Below are 20,387 nucleotides of genomic sequence, written 5' to 3' on the forward strand. Positions count from 1 at the left end.
TCCATTCCAACTCAAATTTTTGGATCTTCTATTATTACATATCTATCTATTTATTTGTTTATGTTCCAAATAATAATTTCTTAGAAGTATGGTCTTCATATATATTCCACAAGTCAATTCCCAAGAAATTAATTTAGGAAGAAGAAAAATAAGGCTATAGCATTAATATAAGAAGATATACTCCACAAGGAAACATAAAATAGATAGTCTTAATTATGCATTGCAGCGTGCCCCTTTTCCTTTATTTTTTTATTTTTTATTTTTTACTTAGGAAGTCAATACAACCAGTCAACCATCATGTCAAATTTACTATTCATTTTCTACTCCACTGTAAGTAGTTTTAAGAAAAATCTTAATTTGAAATAAAACATTGAACTTTTTTTTTTTTATCTGTGTCAATATATAGCTCGGTGTTATATATAGTATCTGTTTTTTTAAGTGAAAATCTTTACTTTGATGCATATATGGGTGCTGGGTAGATGTGTATGTAAAATATTTATTTATATTTTAGATTTAAGAAAAATAAAGAACTTCTTTTTTATTGGGAATGAAAAACATTTATTTCTCTTTTCAAACTTGTATAATAAATAATAAATAATCCTAATATTGAATTATTTCACTTCGATAATATATATATATAGGTTCTTCGTCCTCTAAAAACATATAATATATGCAAATTGCTTTTCCCAACTTCTGTATCGCTCTTCACTCACCTCCAAAATTACTTATTTATCTCTTTTACTTTTATATATTTACTTTTATTATTTTATTTATTTATTTTATTTAATTATTAAGTTTTTTTATCATTAAATATAATTAATTTTTAATATTTTTTTCTACTTTATTTATTTAATTAAAATTACAAAATATTATTATTTATATATTATAATTGTTTAAAATATATAAAATATTGAAGTTGTCTTAATTTAATAAAATATAAATATTTAATATTTTATTATATTAATTATATATATGTATATATTTATAAATACTTGGAAAACAAGAATGATTCAATTTTTTTTATAAATAAAATTATTTATAAATAAAATAAAGTTTAAAAATATTATATATTATTAATTAGTTAAATTAAAATATAATGTTTACTTCATTAATATATATTAAGCATAATATTTCTAAATAATAAATCTGTTTTTGTTGATCACTCTAATCAAATATACTGTTATTAAAAAAAATTGAATCATTCAACTATTATTTTTATAAGTATTTAAAAATATATATATATATATAATTAATATAATAAAATATTAAATATTTATATTTTATTAAATTAGGACACATTTTAATATTTAATATATTTTACACAATTATAATATAAAAATAATAATATTTTATATTTTTAATTAAATAAATAAAGTAGAAAAAAACATGTTAAAAATTAATTAATTATATTTAATGATAAAAAAAATGAATAATTAAATAAAATAAAATAAAAAAAGTAAATATATAAAAGTGATAGGGATAAATAAGTAATTTTGGTGATGACGAGGAATGGGGCCTGAATGTGGGAATAACAGAAGGGTGAGAAAAGCACATCCCATAATATATTATTAGTTTAGCGGATTGATTTAAAAATATACCGTGTATATTCTGTTATGAGTGAATAGAAATTGTGCAACAATCTTTTTATATTAAATTGAAGAATAATTAGTGTTTATGATAAAAAGATTTATCTTAATTTTAAGTGATAAAAATAATTTTTAAGAGACTAAATAGTGAAGATTTGATTTATATAATTTAAATGACAAAAGTAATTTTTAAGAAATTAAATGTTAAATATTCAATTTACTCTTCAAACGGTTTAAATAGAAAACGGTTTAAATAGAAAGAGTAAGTCATCCTAAATAAAGAGAAAAAATCTAAATAACCAATTAGGGTGTGTTTGATAACCTTGAAATTCGCATTGAAATTGGAATTGGAGGGTCCAATTCCAATTCTAATTCTTATGTTTGTTAGACAATTTAATATTAATAATTGAAATTAGAATTAGAATTCCAATGAAATTCAATATAATGTAATTTGATAGTTCTCAATTTCAATCTTTTTAGGTCGGAATTGTAATTCCAAATTAAAACTTTTTCACGTTTTCGACATTTTAACACGTTTTTCACACATTAAACACGTTTTTAACACGTTTAACACGTTTTTCACACGTTTAACATGTTTTCATATTTTTGACACATTTAACACGTTTTTGGCAGGTTTAACACATTTTTAGCACGTTTAACATGTTTTTGACGCATTTAACATGTTTTCACATATTTGACACATTTAACACGTTTAACACGATTTTCACATTTTTAACACGTTTTTGACACGTTTAACACGTTTTCACATTTTTGACACATTCAACACGTTTTTAACACATTAAACACGTTTATCATGTTTTTGGCACGTTTAACACGTTTAACACGTTTTTTTTACGTTTTTGACATGTTTACCACATTTTTGACACATTAAACATGTTTTCATGTTTTGGCACGTTTAACAAGTTTTTCACATATTTGGCACGTTTAACACGCTTTCATATTTTTAACACGTTTACAATGTTTTTAACACATTAAACACGTTGACACGTTTCACATGTTTTTTTACGTTTTTGACACGTTTGACACATTTTTAACACATTTCACACGTTTTTGACAAGATTAACAAGTTTAACACGATTTTCACGTTTTAGCATGTTTAACAAGTTTTTCACTTATTTAGCACGTTTAACACATTTTTGATACATTTAACACGTTTTTACGTTTTTAACACGTTTAACATGTTTTTAACAGATTAAACACGTTTATCATGTTTTGGCACATTAAACACGTTTTTGACACGTTTAACACGTTTTTCACGTTTTTGACATGTTTAACACGTTTTTGACATGTTTAACACGTTTTGGTATGTTGAACACATTTTTGGCACGTTAAACACATTTGATAAATTCTGGCATATTTACCACATTTTGACATGTTTAATACATTTTGGCCCGTTTAACACACTTGTGACATGTTTAAAACGTGTTAAATATGCCAAAAATGTGTTAAACATGCCAAAAACGTGAGAAATGTGTTAAACGTGCCAAAAATGGGTTAAACTTGTCAAAATGTGTTAAACGTACCAAAAACATGTTAAACATGTTAAAAATGTGTTAAATGTGCCAAAAATGTGTAAAACGTGCCAAAAACGTGTTAAATGTATGAAAAACATGTTAAACGTGTTAAACATGTCAAAAACATGAAAAACGTGTTAATCTTATCAAATTGTGTGAAAAACATGTTAAACGTATTAAAAATGTCAAAAACGTAAAAAAACGTGTTAAACGTGAAAAACATGTGAAAACGTGTTAAACATGCCAAAACGTAAAAAATGTGTTAAACGTATCAAAAATGTGTAAAAGTGTTAAACGTGTCAAAATGTGTAAAACGTGTTAAACATGCCGAAAAGTGTTTAACGTGAAAAACACGTTAAACATGTGAAAAAAACGTGTTAAACATGTTAAACGTGCCAAACATGTGAAAAACGTGTTAAACGTACCAAAAACGTGAAAACATATTTAAGAAGTTAACATTTTGAACCAATATTTTATTTTTACAAACATAGGAATTGAAATTGAATTATAATTCTGTCATTTTCCCAAACATAGGAATTGGAATTGAATTACAATTCTATAATTTTTTCAAACATAGGAATTGAATTGTAATTCAATGTCAATTCTCATGGAATCGGAATTGGAATTAGAATTCCAATGACAATTTCAATTCCAATTCCCCCTCATTATACACACCCAGGAAGATGAAAGTCTTACTTTCATATTTTGCAGACATTGTTCGGATTCTTTAAATAATTCGGTTATTTAAATGATTGGTAAAGATTTTGAGAAAATTTGACGAAATAATCCTACAAAGAGACTAAAATGAGCTGGTGATCAGCGCATAATTTTAAATGCGTTGGTGACCACTTCATATTTTTTTGACTAAATTACCCCTGGCCGGTTGCGAGACGCAACCGGATACCCTGTGAAAAGTCCACAATGCCCTGTAAAAAGTCCACAATCGCGACAATCACGAGACAAAATTTTTATTTTTTGAAAAGTCCACAAAAAAAATTTTGCGTCTCGCGAATGCCGATTGCGTCTCGTGACAGAGGCAATTCGTCAAAAAAATTTGAAGTGGTCACCAGCGCATTTAAAATTATGCGCTGGTCACCAGCTCATTTACCCCTATTACGAGGGTCATTTAGTCAAATTCCCCAAGATTTTGAGATAGTTTTTTCTTAAAAAAAAAACTTCAAAATATTAATATATAATGATAAATAAAAAATAATAATTTAAAATATAAGATATTTTAAAAATTTTGTTAATAAATTAAGTAATGTGATTGAAAGGAGAGAACATTGTATTAATGTTGATGTAGTCCGTATTTAAAGCATGTCATTGGTTTTTCCACGATGAAATTCAAGATCGTGAAAGGAAACACTATCATATTTAACAAAAATAAAAAAAAATTATTGATATTTTCGGTACTGATAAATAATAAATATAATGGTGATATTTTATATTTAATTATGTTTATTAGTGTTTAAAATTGAATTGGAATCACATCGAGAGATGGGGGGACACAAATATTATTCGAGTGAAATACCGATTTGAAAGAATCTCGAGATAATTAGGATAGAAACAACATAATTATAAAACAATATATAAAATATCATCAAGGAAGAGAGAGAAAAGCTCTAGAGATCGATTTCACGGCACGGTCAGCATGAACGGAAAGAACAACACGATCGACACGGTATCAAAGTCGCGGTTTCGCTTGTTGTGATCGCGGTTGCTAGTCGGTCAGAGTCGTTTGTCAATCAAGAACGTGCGCACAATCGGCACGACCGGCACAATCAACACAATTAGCACGAACGACACGGTATCGACTATAATAACTAGGTTGTTCATTCATCTGCAAAACTTGGTTGGAAGGTTATGGTTTCTAGTTTACCATATTCTGTAATAGTTAGGGTTTCTAGTGTACCCTATTATGTTATTGCTCTATTTTGTTGTTGTGTTTTGCTATTCATCAAAATGGGAAGAAAGAAAAACAATAAGAATAAGGAAAACAAAGAATTTTTGATGAAATGTTTAAGAGAGGTAGCTGAAAAAGAAATCGATAGGATTGCTGAAGTAATTATCCATGAAAAACAAGAATACAGTAAAGGTAAATAATTAATTACTGATATAAATTCTAAATAAAGTGCAGCAGGAAAATATGGGGAAAATGAAGGAATGTAGAAGGTTGAGTATAATGAAAGAGAAAACCCTCTTTGGACTTAATAATCAAATCACAAAGCTACTGATGCATGCAAAAAAAAATGAGAGATTGTGCTCAATAAAGAGAAAATACAGCAAACAACCGTCCAATTGAATATACATTATCTTCAAGATTGAAACCTATTAAAGAAAGAAGAATACGAAAAGTTATTAAACTAGTCAGTGGAAACAATGAATGAGCTAATTATGTCCCCAAAATCAAAGATCTATACTATCAGGAGCAATTCCAACTAGAGGTAATGAAGTCTGGAAAAAAAATACATAAAAGAAAGTAGAAGATCATGCATACAAATGTCATATCTATTTGGGTGAGTTTAAAACAAAAGTTGAGATTCTAAACTCTTCTTTTGAATTTAAAATGCCCATTGAATTGGAAGAGAAATGTGTCAAAGAATGGGAAAATGTAGTTGTTGGGAACTACATATATAGGAAAGAACGGTATATCTTTCCCAAACACTAAGGAATCACTAATGAAATAATGATAGCAGAAGAGACTGAACAAAGTTTCTGCAAACATTCATGATCTCTATTTTCTACAATTCAAAAAGGGAACGAACTTGAATTATATTCTGAAAATTGGGCATACTTATATTGGATCCAACGGTATGAAGTTGGAGAGATGATCTGAAGAATTGAGTCTTCTAAGAAAACCAAAGGAAACAGTCCAAATATGGTTCAAACTTATGAACATCCCAGCACACATGTATAATGCAGAAGCTCTAAGTCATTTACTAGTCTATTAGGAAAACCATTATATATGGACTCAATTATAGAGAAATGAGAGCACCTTGCTTTTGCTAGAATAAGCATTGAAGTGCATCCTCAAAGTACACTGCCAAAGAACATGACAGTTGTTGATAGGAAGGGAAAACCTACAGTCAAGGAAATCTCATATTAATGGAGGTCAAACATGTGTTTTTTCTGCAATACTTTCCAACATGTTAGTACTAAATGTGCAAAAATAATTGAGGAAGACAGAAAATCATGAAAGCCTAGGAAACAAAAAAGAAGTAAAATGAAATTGAAGAATCAAGAATGGAAGAGCATATTGTGGAAGTCAATGATAGTGATAAAAAATACAAAAATGAAGAAAATGCAGAGGAAGAAAGCAAAAGATTTCTGAGAAAGAATGAAAGTAAAGGGAATCAAGGTGAAGAGGAAAATAAAATTTTCTGTAACACAAAGAAGTATGATGAAAATAGAAGATGAAACTCAAGTTGTTGTTGTTGAGTAAACTCAAGATTAAAACATTCAGAATTTTAAAGCTGAATCAGAGAATTCTAAAGCCGATAAAGAAGATTTCAAAATCGATATAGAGTCTGAAGCTGAAGATAAGGAAGACTCGAATACAGAAATTCAAGTTGAAGATAACAAAGGTAAAAACCCTGAAATTCTCAGAAACAATTTTTTCTATCAAATCAGAACACGTACAAAAAGAGAATTCAAAATGAGAAACAACAATATTCATCATCATCTTCAATACAATCTCTTTTTTATCGTTAGAGGAAGAGGAATAATGCGTTCTCAATGAAAATAAATGACATGCGAAAATCTTAGGTTGTGATAGTTATGTTTGAATGTAGTTTTTTTTGTTTGTAATCTCTGTTTTTTAGAATAATGCATTCTCAATAAAAATAAATGACATGCGAAAATCCTAAGTTTTTTTATTTTCATCCTTAATCATAACTAGGGTTTGTCTATCTTCGATTTTTCTGAGCCTCCACTTTTGAGATTTTAATAAAATAATTTTAATTGTTTTAAAAAAAATATATATATATATAAAAAACAGAATTACAGATATGATTAAAATTGTACCAACCCGACCCTTAGCACTAACATAATATCCATCCATCCTTGGATTAAGCAAAACTAATTGGGTACTTAGGCTGCTTGTTAGGGAAAAACAAGCCAAAATGCTTCTCAAGTTCCGGATCCTTCCAACTCTCGTCAAACATGGCAAATATGTATGTCTCGATGGCCCTCCCGGGTCTCTTTGGAGTCCCTCCTTTCACATGTTGAATCAAGTTGGAGTTGTAAATTCTCGCGTTCTCAGTTGTTGCAGCCGTTCCTCCATCCGTAGGCCACCCGCTCTCCGACACGACAATCTCCACTGACCCACCACCGATTTTCTCAAGGGCCGAGTAGACCGCGTCAAGTATGGCATCGAACAAGTTTCTATATCCGTTCGGACCATCTTGAACCACGACCGAAGGGGCTTGGAAGAGAACGTAATCGAGACTAATAGTTCCATTGTTGGCCGTGTAGCTAAAGTAAGGGTGCAAATTAAGTAGGAGAGGTGAACTGTTGTTGACTAAAAATTGAACAATAGGGTTCAAGAAGGGTTCAAGCTCCGGGCTAAACGCTCCGGCTGACGGAGGAAATGAATTTCCAAGTATCCCTGTGTTAAATGAAGTGGATACCTTTATTCGACCTCCAAGGCCGGCACCGGATATTGCGTTTTGGATGTTTTTAAGTGCCGGCAATAATAAATTTGCAAATCTTGACGTGTTTTCATTTAATGGGTTCACTAAATTTCCCACCCCGATGTACTTGAAATTGACATCATTGGTAAATTTGACAACATTGTTTTGAACCCATGTATTGGCTTCGGCCTGACTTGAAGATAGTAATTGGAGTTGATTATTGGGCACACCAAGCATGACCTCGATGTTGATGTTGTTTCCCCTCCTCAAGGCTTCAAGAACTTGTTGGTTTGGACTGTAGAGTCGCATCTTGGAAATACCTCTTTCCTCGTACATGGCCACAACTTCCGACGCCGGTGGTATGTCGTCGCCCAACATCCCATAACAAACCCCAATTTCAGAACGGACAGTTTGTAATTTGGGTTTCTGGACACAATTCCAAATCTGATTTTTGTTAATTTTGACGATATTGATTGCCGAGCATGATTGGGCTGCCGATCCTATATATAATTAATTACATCACCTGATCATGATTCATGACATTAAATAGAGAGGAAAAAGATGCAGCAGCAGAAGGAGAGATCTAACCTGTTGCAGGAGCTAATAATAATAATAATAAAATTAGTACAGAGAGTCGAAGAAGCATAATTACACCAAAATAGAGGAGAGACAGAAATACAAGATTCGATTGAATTCAATTCAATTCGAATGGAAATACAAAATTCAATGTTAGAGAGGGAAATAGCACCGTCAAAACGTTGACTGACTCAAGTCGTGTATGTAGTCAGTCCAGCACTTTGGATAGTTTTTTTATGAGATGGTATTAGTGTATCAGAAAATACAAAATAATATATATATATATATATATTTTAAAATTAATAAGTAGAGTGGTTGACCGACACGAAATAGAGACCCGGACACGTAAACAATCAAATTTTGGTAATGTATTTTTATGTTCAAGTTGAAATTCAATCGACCGTTTAAACTGAAATAACCCAAATAAGTCCACCAATCAATTGAACCTGATTTTTGTGTGTTATGTTATTTTAATCTGAAATAAGCTGAAAGAGAAGAATGGAAATGGGCTAGGTTTTGAACTTATAATGATAAATAGATATATTCTAGAATCGAGGCAAATTCGAAATAGGGTTATATACATTTTTATCGGGAAGAATGTCAATTTTATCACTGAACTATAATGAAATATTCACGTATATCATTGAACTAATTTTTGTTCGCTCGTATCACTGAGATTAATATTCATCTATGTCACTACTCCACCAAACCTCTAATCCCGTTAAGTTTCTGTTAAATGAGATGACACGTGGAATTGGCATGTCATCTTTTTTAATTAATATATTGACATGTCATCTTTTTTTATTAATATATATTATATATTTTTTTATTTATTTAAAATTTTAAATAATAAAATATTTACAAAATTATTAATAATTTATCTCTCATTCCCTAATTAACTAAGGGCATTTGTATCAGCTTCCCTATTTTGTATCTCTAAAAATAATATAAAATAATAATATTTCTATTTTAGAGAATCAAAATATAAATTATTCTACATCAAATTCCTTAACCTTATTATTTAGGGATGCTACAGCAATCTCTAAATATATTATTTTATTATTTAGGGATGCTACAATAATCCCTAAATATAAAGATTCATTGTTCATCATCCCTAAAAAATTATAAGGATAAGAAATTTGATAAAACATTTTTTTTACAACTTTTATATTATTTATCTTCATAATAGAGATATAACACATTTTATAAATTCTGCTACAAATGCCCTAAGCCCACCATTCTTCTTCTCCGATTCTTATTCTCCTAATCAACTTTTTCTTCTTACTTCAATCCGTCTCAAACAAAGTTCACAATGAACAATGTTGACAGGTAATGAAGTTTACAAATCTTCTTATTTCTATTGAAGGCTTATTTTTGGATTATTGTTCTTGTTCTCTTTTTATATACTTCTTTATCTCTTCATAGTTTGTTCACCTTTCTCTTCTTATATTTCTGGATTCTTGTTCTGTTTTAGAAAGGTGAATCTATCTGATTGATTAGGGTTTATATTATCAACAAGAATGCATTATCAGGATAGCATTTACTTACCTCTGTTTTTAAAAGATTTTATGTTTGTTTTGATGTTTGCAAGAAGGGTTGGTTGTCTGGATGTAGACCAATTATTGGAGTTGATGGGTGTTTTCTAAAAACCGTTTGTAAGGGAGAGTTGTTATCTGCCATCGGTCGAGATGGCAACAACCAGATGTACCCGATTGCCTAGGCTGTGGTAGAATCTGAGAGCACGGATTCATGGAGATGGTTTTTTGAACTATTAATGAAAGACATTGGTGATGGTTTCTTAGATGGTGTTGGTTTGACAATTATCTCAGACATGCAAAAGGTAATATTTCTTCTTGTTTTTACTTATCATTACATCGTTCTATTATATTTTGGTTACTTATTGACTACTCATTACTTTCTTATAATTATAGGGACTAATTGCAGCTGTTAAACATGTTTTTCCCGAAGCTGAGCATAGGTTTTGCGCGAGGCATTGGTATGCTAACTGGTCCAAGAAATACAAAGGTACTGATCTTAAATTACAATTTTGGGCTTGTGCAAAATCAACATATCCTGAACAACTAGATGTCAATATTCTAAAGTTGGATCAATTAATGGAGGGTGCTGCGAGAAGAGTTATTTCTGTTCCGGAAAAAACATGGACTAAAGCCTTTATCCAAGAGATACCCAAATGTGATGTAATTGAAAACAACATGTGTGAGGCTTTTAATTCATCGATTCTAATTTCGAGGGAAAAGTCCATTGTTAATATGTTAATATTTTTAAGAGACTAAATGTCAAAAATTCGATTTACTCTTAAAAGAGCTTAAATAGAATGAGTAAGTCCTGCTAAATAACCAAGAAAAACTTAAATAACCAAAATGAGCCTTTTATGGAGTCAACAAATTAAGGAATATGTAAGTTTTAGTTTCATGTTTGGCCAGCCTTGTTTGGATTTGGGTTATTTAAATAATTCGATATTTTAAATTATTGGTGATTATTTTGAGGTGGGTATTTTTTAAATAAAAAAAACTTAAATAATAATTAATAATAAATAATAATTTAAAATATTAAATATTTTAATATTTTGGTTATTAAATTGAATAATATGATTGAAAAGTGAAGTACATGTCAACGTTGTAGTCCACTTGGGGATGTATCTAAAGCAAATCATTGGTTTTTCATGTTAGTGGAAGGAAACACTATCATATTTTAAAAAAAAATGAAAAATTATTGATATTTTTGGTATTGATGAATAATAAATATATTGATGATATTATATTTTTAAATTGAATTGAAATGGGACACAAATACTATTTAAGATTCCAAAGAATTTCGAGACAATTAGGATAGGAAACAACAGAGTTACAAATATGATTAGCAGTAACTAACATATCCATCCTTGGATTAAGCAAAACTAATTGGGTACTTAGGTTGCTTGTTTGGGAAAAACAATCCAAAATGCTTCTCACGCTCGGGACTCTTATTATTCTCGTCAAACATGGCGAATATGTATGTCTCGATGGCCCTCCCGGGTCTCTTTGGAGTCCCTCCTTTCACATGTTGAATCAAGTTGGAGTTGTAAATTCTCGCGTTCTCAGTTGTTGCAGCCGTTCCTCCATCCGTAGGCCACCCGCTCTCTGACACGACAATCTCCACTGACCCACCACCGATTTTCTCAAGGGCCGAGTAGACCGCGTCAAGTATGGCATCGAACAAGTTTCTATATCCGTTCCGACCATCTTGAACCACGACCGAAGGGGCTTGGAACAGAGCGTAGTCGAGACGAATATCTCTAGTGTTGGCCGTGTAGCTTAAGTAAGGGTGAAAATTAAGTAGGAGAGGTGAAGTGTTGTTGACTAGAAATTGAACAATAGGGTTCAAGAAGGGTTCTTCAAGCTCCGGGATAAACGCTCCGGCTGACGGAGGAAACGAATTTCCAAGTATCCCTGTGTTAAATGAAGTGGATACCTTTATTCGACCTCCAAGGCCGGCACCGGATATTGCGTTTTGAATGTTTTGCATTGCCGGCAATAAATATTTTGCAAATCCTGACGTGTTTTCATTTAATGGGCTCACTAAATTTCCCACCCCGATGTACTTGAAATTGACGTCGTCATTGGTAAAATTGACAACATTGTTTAGAACTCATGTATTGGCTTCGGCCTGACTTGAAGATAGTAATTGGAGTTGAGTATAGGGATGGCAATGGGGCGGTTCGGGGCGGGGAATGCATTTACCGTCCCCGCACCGTTTTAATTTCGGGGAATTTTTTAATATCATCCCCGCCCCATTCGATTTTTTTCGGTTTCGGGGAATCCCGCGGGGCACCGTTAATAATTATTTTTATTTAAAATAAAATAAAAATTATACAATAAAATTATATAAACAAGTTTTTTAATATAATATATATTATAATATATTAAAATTTATATTATTATAAAGAAATAACATTACTACTCTTATAAAATATAGTGAATAAATAAATATATTGATAATTTAATATATTTAATTATGTTTATGGTGTTCGGGGCATATTCGGGGCATATTCGGGGTAGATTCTGGGTGAAATCGGGGCGGGTCGGGGCGGGGGACACAAATACCATCCCCGCCCCATTCTCATTCGGTTTCGGGGAAAAACCATCCCAAACGGGGCAATTCGGTTCGGTTTTCGCGGGGCGGTTTCAAATTGCCATCCCTAGTTGAGTATTGGCCACACCAAGCATGACCTCGATGTTGATGTTGTTTCCCCTCAAGGCTTCAAGAACTTGTTGGTTTGGACTGTAGAGTCGCATCTTGGAAATACCTCTTTCCTCGTACATGGCCACAACTTCCGACGCCGGTGGTATGTCGTCGCCCAACATCCCATAACAAACCCCAATTTCAGAACGGACAGTTTCTAATTTGGGTTTTGGGACACAATTCCAAATCTGATTTTTGTTAATTTTGATGATATTGATTGCCGAGCATGATTGGGCTGCCGATCCTATATATATATAATTACATCACCTAATCATGATTCATGACTTTAAATAGAGAGGAAAAAGATGTAGCAGAAGAAGGAGGGATCTAACCTGTTGTTATGTGAAGTGCAGGAGCTAATAATATTAATAATAATAAAATTAGTACAGAGAGTCGAAGAAGCATAATTACACCAAAATAGAGGAGAGACAGAAATACAAGATTCGATTCGATTCAAATCAAATGGAAATACAAAATTCAAGATTAGAGAGGGAAATAGCACCGTCAAACGTTGACTGACTCAAGTCGACCGTCAAACGTTGACTGACTCATGTCGTGTATGCAGTCAGTCCAGCACTAGCAGCAATTTGAATAGTTTTTTTTATGAGATGGTATTAGTGTCTCAGAAAATACAAAATAATATAATATATATATCTTTTAAAATTAATAAGTAGAGTGGTTGACCCGACACGAAAACAAGAACCCAGACACGTAAACAATCAAATTTTGGTAATGTATTTTTATGTTCGAGTTGAAATTGAATCGACCCGTTTTGAAATAACCCAAACTAGGCTGCCAATCAATTTAACCTGATTTTTATTTTTGTGTGCTATATCATTTTAATCTGAAATAAACGGAAGAGAATAATGGGATTCTAAGAATGAGCTAAGGTTATCAACTTATAATCTAGAATAAGATGATTCGAGGCCAATCCGGAATAAGGTTATATACATTGTTATCTAAATAGATACTATCTTTACCTGAGATCCCTATATTCCATTTAGAATTGGGAATAGATGGATCAAATCGAATGTTTTTTTATCTATCTCTCTTTATTTGGGACCCTATTCACCTTGTTGGGCTTCTATTGAATCGACAAATAGGTTTGATTATCCATATCTTTTTTATATAGATACACAAGTTATCCTACTTCAAATAGCGAGAACAATGTAGTTATGCTAACCAACTTTCAACATGAAAGTAAAACCACACAATACTTCAATCTCGCAAAAATAAAATGTATAGGGAAATTACAGATTAAGGGCTTGGGCATGGTGACGGATGTGGTCATCAATGAAGGTGGAGATGAAAAAATAGGAGTGATCATAACCCGGTTGCCTTCTTAACAGAAGAGGGACATTAGCCTTCCTGCAAGCCTCAGCAAACTTGTCCGGCATCAGTTGATCAGCCAAAAACTTGTCATCTTCCCCCTGCACAAATCATTCAAACCTTTCAAGCTTTCATCACAACATTAAAATGAATTTGACAGGTTTTTCCATGGGAAGTTTTTCTTACTTGATCAATCAGAATGGTACCACGGACATTGTTGAATTTCTCTATCAGAAGAGTGGCATCATATTCCTGCAAAATTTGCATTCATTCATTGAGCTATATATAATGTAAATGGGTCTATCATTCATTCATTCATCAGATATAACTACTTACCTCCCAATCAACTTTATTTTCACCCAGGTAATTTTTAAAAGCCTTCTGCCCCCAAGGACAGTTTATAGGATTCACAATAGGTGCAAATGCTGAGACTGACTGAAAAAATATGTACAAGACATGATTGAAATCAAAAACACAGAATAAATCAAATGCCAAATGCTTTTCCGATTTTAAAATCTAAATTTGAGAAATGTGCATGATTTATTTACCATATACTTATCCAGATTTTTCAGGTAGATAGTTAGAGCTCCATGTCCACCCATTGAGTGACCAGAGATGGATGCCTTTGACGTGTCAAGTTGAGGAAAATTTTCACTTAGAAGCTCTGGCAGTTCCTTCACAACATAATCATACATCCGCCAGTTTTTCCATTTTTCTTGCGTGGAATTGAGATAGAATCCAGCACCTGATTCATCAACAAATAAATATATAGAAGCACGTTTTGAGAACAATTCTTGCAATTTCCAGTTGTCTGACTTTCAAGTGGAGATTGAATGATATGAGAAGCCTCCAATAATAAAAGAAAATACTCCAGAATTTTTGCCCACAATCTTAAGCAACTCTATTGTATGAAGAAAGATGGAAAATTATGAATGCACTTTAAAGCACTAGTATGCAAATGAGAATGTGATACGATTGAGCATATTATTTGGAGATGAATATTTTGGGATTCGATCAAACTTCACTATTCTTGGTATTGGCAATGAAGCTTCCCGTGGGATTGAGTGGATAAATAATGCTATTCAGCATCTTCAGTCTCATGCTTCATAATGTGATTGTAATGTCAGCTTGTTGTTGGAATATTTGTAAAGAAAGATGTGATGCAATTAAAGATACCTTATGTTATGAGGGCTTGTTTGGGAGATGGTGAATGAGTTTACAGCTCATTTGGGGAGTAATCAAGTTCCTTAAATTATTCTCATGCATTTTTGAACAAAACTTTCTATGGGTTTTTTTCAAAATGAATATGGATGTTTTCTATTATTTGCTTCTTTAAATTCTATGAATTTCATGGATTCCATGATGACTGAAGCAGAGGCTCCTCAATGGGGAATGAATATTGCTATTGATATGGGATTGCTGTTTTCGAAAGGATGTTATACTTTGTACAGGGCTCTTCCCTTTTTTAATAGAGTATGCAATTTATAGCTCAAAAAGACACTAGCTGCAGAAATTTCCTTGGTACAGCTAGAAAACTATCAAGACTCTAAAACTGCGGAGAAAATGTTGTAAAACAAAATTTACGATCACGTACCTACACCAAAATCCCAGTTGTCTGCTTCCCCTTCAACATTGAGTCCTCCTATATAAGAACAAATTACATGGACAATAGTCCATATATTAATCAACCTTTACATTTCCATGATTAATGTATAAATAGTCCAAGCAGCTATAGTGGTATCATGACATGTAACTGGAACAAGTAAATAAATTTCGGGGGTAGAAAATAAGACTAATGGGCAACCAACATATCTATGAGAACATATTAAAACTCATAAAAATGAAAAAGAAACTTGGAACATGAGACAAAAAAGTCATTAAGTTCAAAAGCTTTTCTTATTTAGACAGAAATTAGGATGAAAAAAACCCACTTGGAGATGTATCGGGTGCAACGAGGGCAATTCCCTCACTTGAAGCAACACGTTGGGCACCAGACTTGGCCATGAAATTTTCATCAGTGCAAGTAAGGCCAGAAAGCCAGTAGAGTACCTGATTAGGTATCGTATCGGTTAAAAAAACAACCATAAACCAAGAAAACTCTACACTACAGCTTAATTATCAATAAGTACGAGGTTTGATTCACATCTAGACAATTATATAGTAGAATAAAAGAGCCAGCCTGTGAATCAAAGTGAGTAAAATACATCTTTGTTTACTTTTCCACAGATATCGTAATTGAGTAGAGATCTGAAATAGGATGAGAAAGAATGACTTACAGGGACCTTGGCTGTTAAAGAGGAAGGAGGGAAGTGAATGTGAAAAGTCATGGAGCATCCGAGGGTAGGGCTATAGTGCTTGTATCTCTTGGTGAATCCATCGAATGACTTCCAGCTTCCAATCTCAATTGGCTTCGTCTCCATCTTTCTCACTCTATCTCTCTCTGGAAACCTCTCCTCCTACGCTGCTGCGAATGCACGAAGAAATCAGCAAACTGTGTGTGTGACTTGACTGTATAGGAAATATATCGGGTCGGGTCGGGTCGGATCTAATCGTAATGAAATCGGATCCACTCTTCTGTCCATTTTTTTCTTCTATTGCTCTAATTATTTTATTTTTCAAATTTGCTCTTAACTTTCATTTTAATTTTAAATTAAAAAAAAAATATGATTGCTATATTACTTTTTAAATTATAATTTAGATTATTATTTGATTTATTAGATCACTTCATTTAGGGAGTAAGTAAAACCCAACAAATCACGTAAAAGTCGACAGAAATAATTATAAATCGAATGAATCAAGTTTTGATCGGTTTTTAATTTCTGTACTAACGATGGTCGGATCGATTAGCAATGTAGATAATAAAAACCGACGGATAAATCGACCGACCGTATATATATATTCGAAGATTGATTATTTTGATTAAAGGTTTGAAGTTGACGTACACATATATTTTGTATATTTGATATTTTATACTTTATTATATATATATTTATTATATTTTTAACGATTAAATCGATTTTATAACCGATCAAACCGAATCGACATTTAATAATAACCGACGGATGAAAATTTGGAAAAACCAACACCAACCGTTGGAATGAATTTTTCGGTGAAAAAAACGATCAAATTTCCCTTACTATTTCTAAAACATGATTCATTTTATATTTTATTGTGATTTTTGAAAGAATAATAAATAATAAAAGTTTTTTTTTTATCATGTGAACAATGAAATATAATTACAAATAGGTCAGATTTTTAGAATAATATTTTTTTTATAAGTTTAACCATGCAACAATAGTCAATTAGAGTGTCTTTTTCAAAAATATTTGATGACTATTTTGTGGGTTTCACCATTTAATTTAATATTTTCAAGAATTATATTTTTGTAGGTAGTTGTGTCTCAATAAGAACGTCTTTATGAATTGAGATTAAATAGCAAATAAAGTGACAAAGACTTTTCCTCCTTTGAAATTTGGTTTTGTTTAGATTATAACACATTCATTAAAAAAACACATTAAAGAGAAAGTAAAACTACAAAAATTTCTAATTTTTATCCTCTTAATAATAAAATCTGTATGCTAAAAATTAACATATTCCCAATATGATCCTCGTGTATTGAACTAGAAATTTGGGGTCGTATCACGTTGAATTGTTGGGAAGAAAAATTAATTAAAACACCCCTCATTTAATTACCGTTGTGGGACTTCAATGCGTGACAGGCAAACTTGGCCATTCCAACAACTCCTTTCATCAATGGTGGCGTGGCGTCTTCTCTCTCTCTCTCTAGACTATATATATATATATACTCTCTCTCTCTACTACAGTTCCTTTCCAAGTACCAAATCCCAACCTCAACTTCGTGTAATCCGACGTTTTCTTTTTTCGTGTCTGTCTTAGTTGGGCGGTAGATAAACAAACTGATCAGACGGAGTTTACAATGTTTTAGCGTATTTGAATTTCATATCCATTTTTGTCTTCTTCTCATTCATTTAGGACTCTGAAAGTTGGGTGAAAACACTATTCAAGACTCTTTGGATCAGGGAAGAAGAAGAAGAAGAAGATGGTTACTGATAATGTTTACACCAATGGAGCAATCCCCACCAATAACAACAACAACGTGTTAGAGGAGAAAGTAGACGAGATTAGACGCATTCTCGGCAAGCCAGACGGAGACTTACTTCGAATCGTCGGAGTCGGCGCAGGAGCATGGGGGAGTGTTTTCCTTGCTCTGCTCCAAGACAGTTACGGTCAATTCAGGAACAAGATTCAAATAAGACTATGGAGAAGACCGGGAAGAGCAGTTGAAAGAGCTACAGCAGAACATCTATTCGAAGTGATCAATTCAAGGGAGGATGTGTTAAGAAGGTTGATAAGAAGATGTGCTTATTTGAAATACGTCGAAGCACGGTTAGGAGACAGGACACTTTACGCGGACGAGATATTGAGAGATGGGTTCTGCTTGAATATGATCGAGACGCCACTTTGTCCGATCAAAGTTGTTACTAATTTACAAGAGGCTGTTTGGGATGCTGATATTGTTGTAAATGGATTGCCTTCTACTGAAACAAGAGAGGTTTTTGAAGAGATTAGTAAGTATTGGAAAGAAAGACTTACAATGCCTATTATTATTTCCTTGGCGAAAGGGATCGAGGCTGCATTGGAACCATTTCCTCGTATAATCACGCCTACGCAAATGATAAGCCGTGCAAGTAAATGAATTCTCTTCAAATTCCATATATGTATCTTAATTTGGAATCACTATATTTTTGTCCTTTCTTTATTTATGTCAGCTGGAGTGCCTGTCGAGAACATTCTATACCTGGGGGGGCCGAATATAGCTTCGGAGATTTACAACAAGGAATACGCCAATGCGCGAATATGTGGAAGCGAGAAATGGAGGGTGCCCTTGGCTAAGTTTTTGAGGCAGCCTCATTTCATTGTTTGGGACAATAGTGATCTCGTTACTCACGAGGTCATGGGAGGACTAAAGAACGTTTACGCCATTGGCGCGGGTAAAATTTAAGATGAAACATGCTCGTTTGGGAACATTTTCTGTATCTGGATTTCTAATCAGATCAAAAAAGTGTTTCCAAATGTGCACATTTGTGATCTTGTAATGTTTTTCTAATGTGAACAAATATCACAGGGATGGTTGGAGCTCTAACTAACGAAAGTGCCACGAGCAAATCAGTGTATTTTGCTCATTGCACCTCGGAAATGATATTTATCACGCATTTATTGGCTGAAGAACCGGAGAAGTTAGCCGGGCCTTTGTTGGCAGACACATATGTGACGCTCTTAAAAGGTAGAAATGCATGGTATGGTCAAATGATAGCTAAAGGACAACTTAGCCTTGACATGGGTACTAGCATAAGTGGGAAGGGAATGATTCAGGTAAGTAACTTTAAAAGGAATGTTGAAGTCTTAATGATGTATATAAACAACAAATAATACTTTTACCTTATCATAGGGAGTTTCGGCAGTTGGAGCTTTCTATGAACTTCTGAGTCAGGCGAGTCTAAGCGTTCCACATCCCGAAGAAGAAAACAAGTCAGTTGCACCTGTTGAGCTTTGTCCAATTTTGAAGACACTGTATAAAATTCTCATAACAAGGCAAGTTTCAGTAAGATCAAAAGAAAAATAGACATCACATAAGCATATCTCATCCCGAATGTTTGTGAATTTCAGGGAACAAAAGCCACATGCAATTCTTCAGGCGTTGAGGGATGAGACACTGAATGATCCTAGAGACAGGATTGAGATTGCTCAGAGCCAGGCTTTCTACAGGCCTTCCCTTCTTGGGCAGCCTTGAATTTTCAGACATAATTACCAGAATTTTCAATTTGAAGCTTCATTCTGATGTAATCCTATGATCTTCAATTTAATATGATATGGAAGTTTTTGGATCATCTCTATTTAAGCACAATATAGACAATGACATTTAGAATGTGAAATTTCCCTGCCTGTTTCTAGAAAGAAAGAAAGAAAAAAAAAGGGTATTATCTTCAGTGTTGCTTCTCAGTTCTCATGCCAATACAGAGAGCTTAAACATCAACCATGTGAGCCCTTAACTGAAGGAGTTATGATGTCAAGCAGCCTTTGAGTATTCAGCTCCAACTTAACTTGTTCTTGAAGTTGGGGTTTCTTAAGTTTTGTATATCCAATCATCTTGAGCGCTTTTGCTATGAACTTCAGTTCAATTAGTGACAGACAATTCAAATCCAGTATACTTTCTATTATTTGAGGTTCTTCTGTAAAGGAGGGGGATAAAGGATTCATAATCTTTTCACCTGGATCAGATGTTGAGGATCCATCCATAGTCTCCACTACATTTTCTTGTAGCTTTGGTAGGAAGATATGAAGCCGCCTAGCCGGGGAAGATGATTTTGATCTCTTCATCCTCCTTCCCTTCAGGGACTGTTTTGATGATTCCTTTTGTTCTTGGGTTGCAGCAAAGTCTGATAAAGCTTTCTGCACTATGATTCTTC

General features: G+C 32.7%; 3 protein-coding genes and 1 pseudogene across 3 annotated transcripts; 1 reads left to right on the top strand and 3 right to left on the bottom strand.

Moving 5' to 3' along the window:
* Positions 1-7,183: 7,183 nt before the first annotated feature.
* Positions 7,184-10,008, bottom strand: LOC124925262 (glucan endo-1,3-beta-glucosidase, basic isoform-like). Its single transcript, XM_047465232.1, has 2 exons — positions 9,945-10,008; positions 7,184-8,252 (listed from the first exon to the last, which is right to left on the bottom strand). The coding sequence occupies exons 1-2, from the start codon at positions 10,006-10,008 to the stop codon at positions 7,189-7,191; spliced, it is 1,128 nt and encodes a 375-aa protein (XP_047321188.1). The 3' UTR covers positions 7,184-7,188.
* A 1,196-nt stretch (positions 10,009-11,204) lies between these two features.
* On the bottom strand, positions 11,205-13,040 carry LOC124926846 (annotated as a pseudogene).
* Positions 13,041-13,730: 690 nt separating this feature from the next.
* Positions 13,731-16,385, bottom strand: LOC124925712 (S-formylglutathione hydrolase). The gene is made up of 7 exons (XM_047465788.1): positions 16,176-16,385; positions 15,831-15,948; positions 15,494-15,541; positions 14,448-14,644; positions 14,236-14,334; positions 14,086-14,151; positions 13,731-14,000 (listed from the first exon to the last, which is right to left on the bottom strand). Exons 1-7 carry the CDS (start codon positions 16,317-16,319, stop codon positions 13,821-13,823), a joined length of 852 nt encoding a protein of 283 aa, XP_047321744.1. The 5' UTR covers positions 16,320-16,385; the 3' UTR covers positions 13,731-13,820.
* Positions 16,386-17,747: 1,362 nt separating this feature from the next.
* Positions 17,748-19,808, top strand: LOC124927485 (probable glycerol-3-phosphate dehydrogenase [NAD(+)] 1, cytosolic). Its single transcript, XM_047467903.1, has 5 exons — positions 17,748-18,608; positions 18,690-18,911; positions 19,046-19,293; positions 19,370-19,512; positions 19,588-19,808. Exons 1-5 carry the CDS (start codon positions 17,960-17,962, stop codon positions 19,709-19,711), a joined length of 1,386 nt encoding a protein of 461 aa, XP_047323859.1. The 5' UTR covers positions 17,748-17,959; the 3' UTR covers positions 19,712-19,808.
* Positions 19,809-20,387: the final 579 nt, after the last annotated feature.

Source organism: Impatiens glandulifera, chromosome 2, assembly GCF_907164915.1.
Source record: "Impatiens glandulifera chromosome 2, dImpGla2.1, whole genome shotgun sequence".
Classification (NCBI taxonomy): domain Eukaryota; kingdom Viridiplantae; phylum Streptophyta; class Magnoliopsida; order Ericales; family Balsaminaceae; genus Impatiens; species Impatiens glandulifera.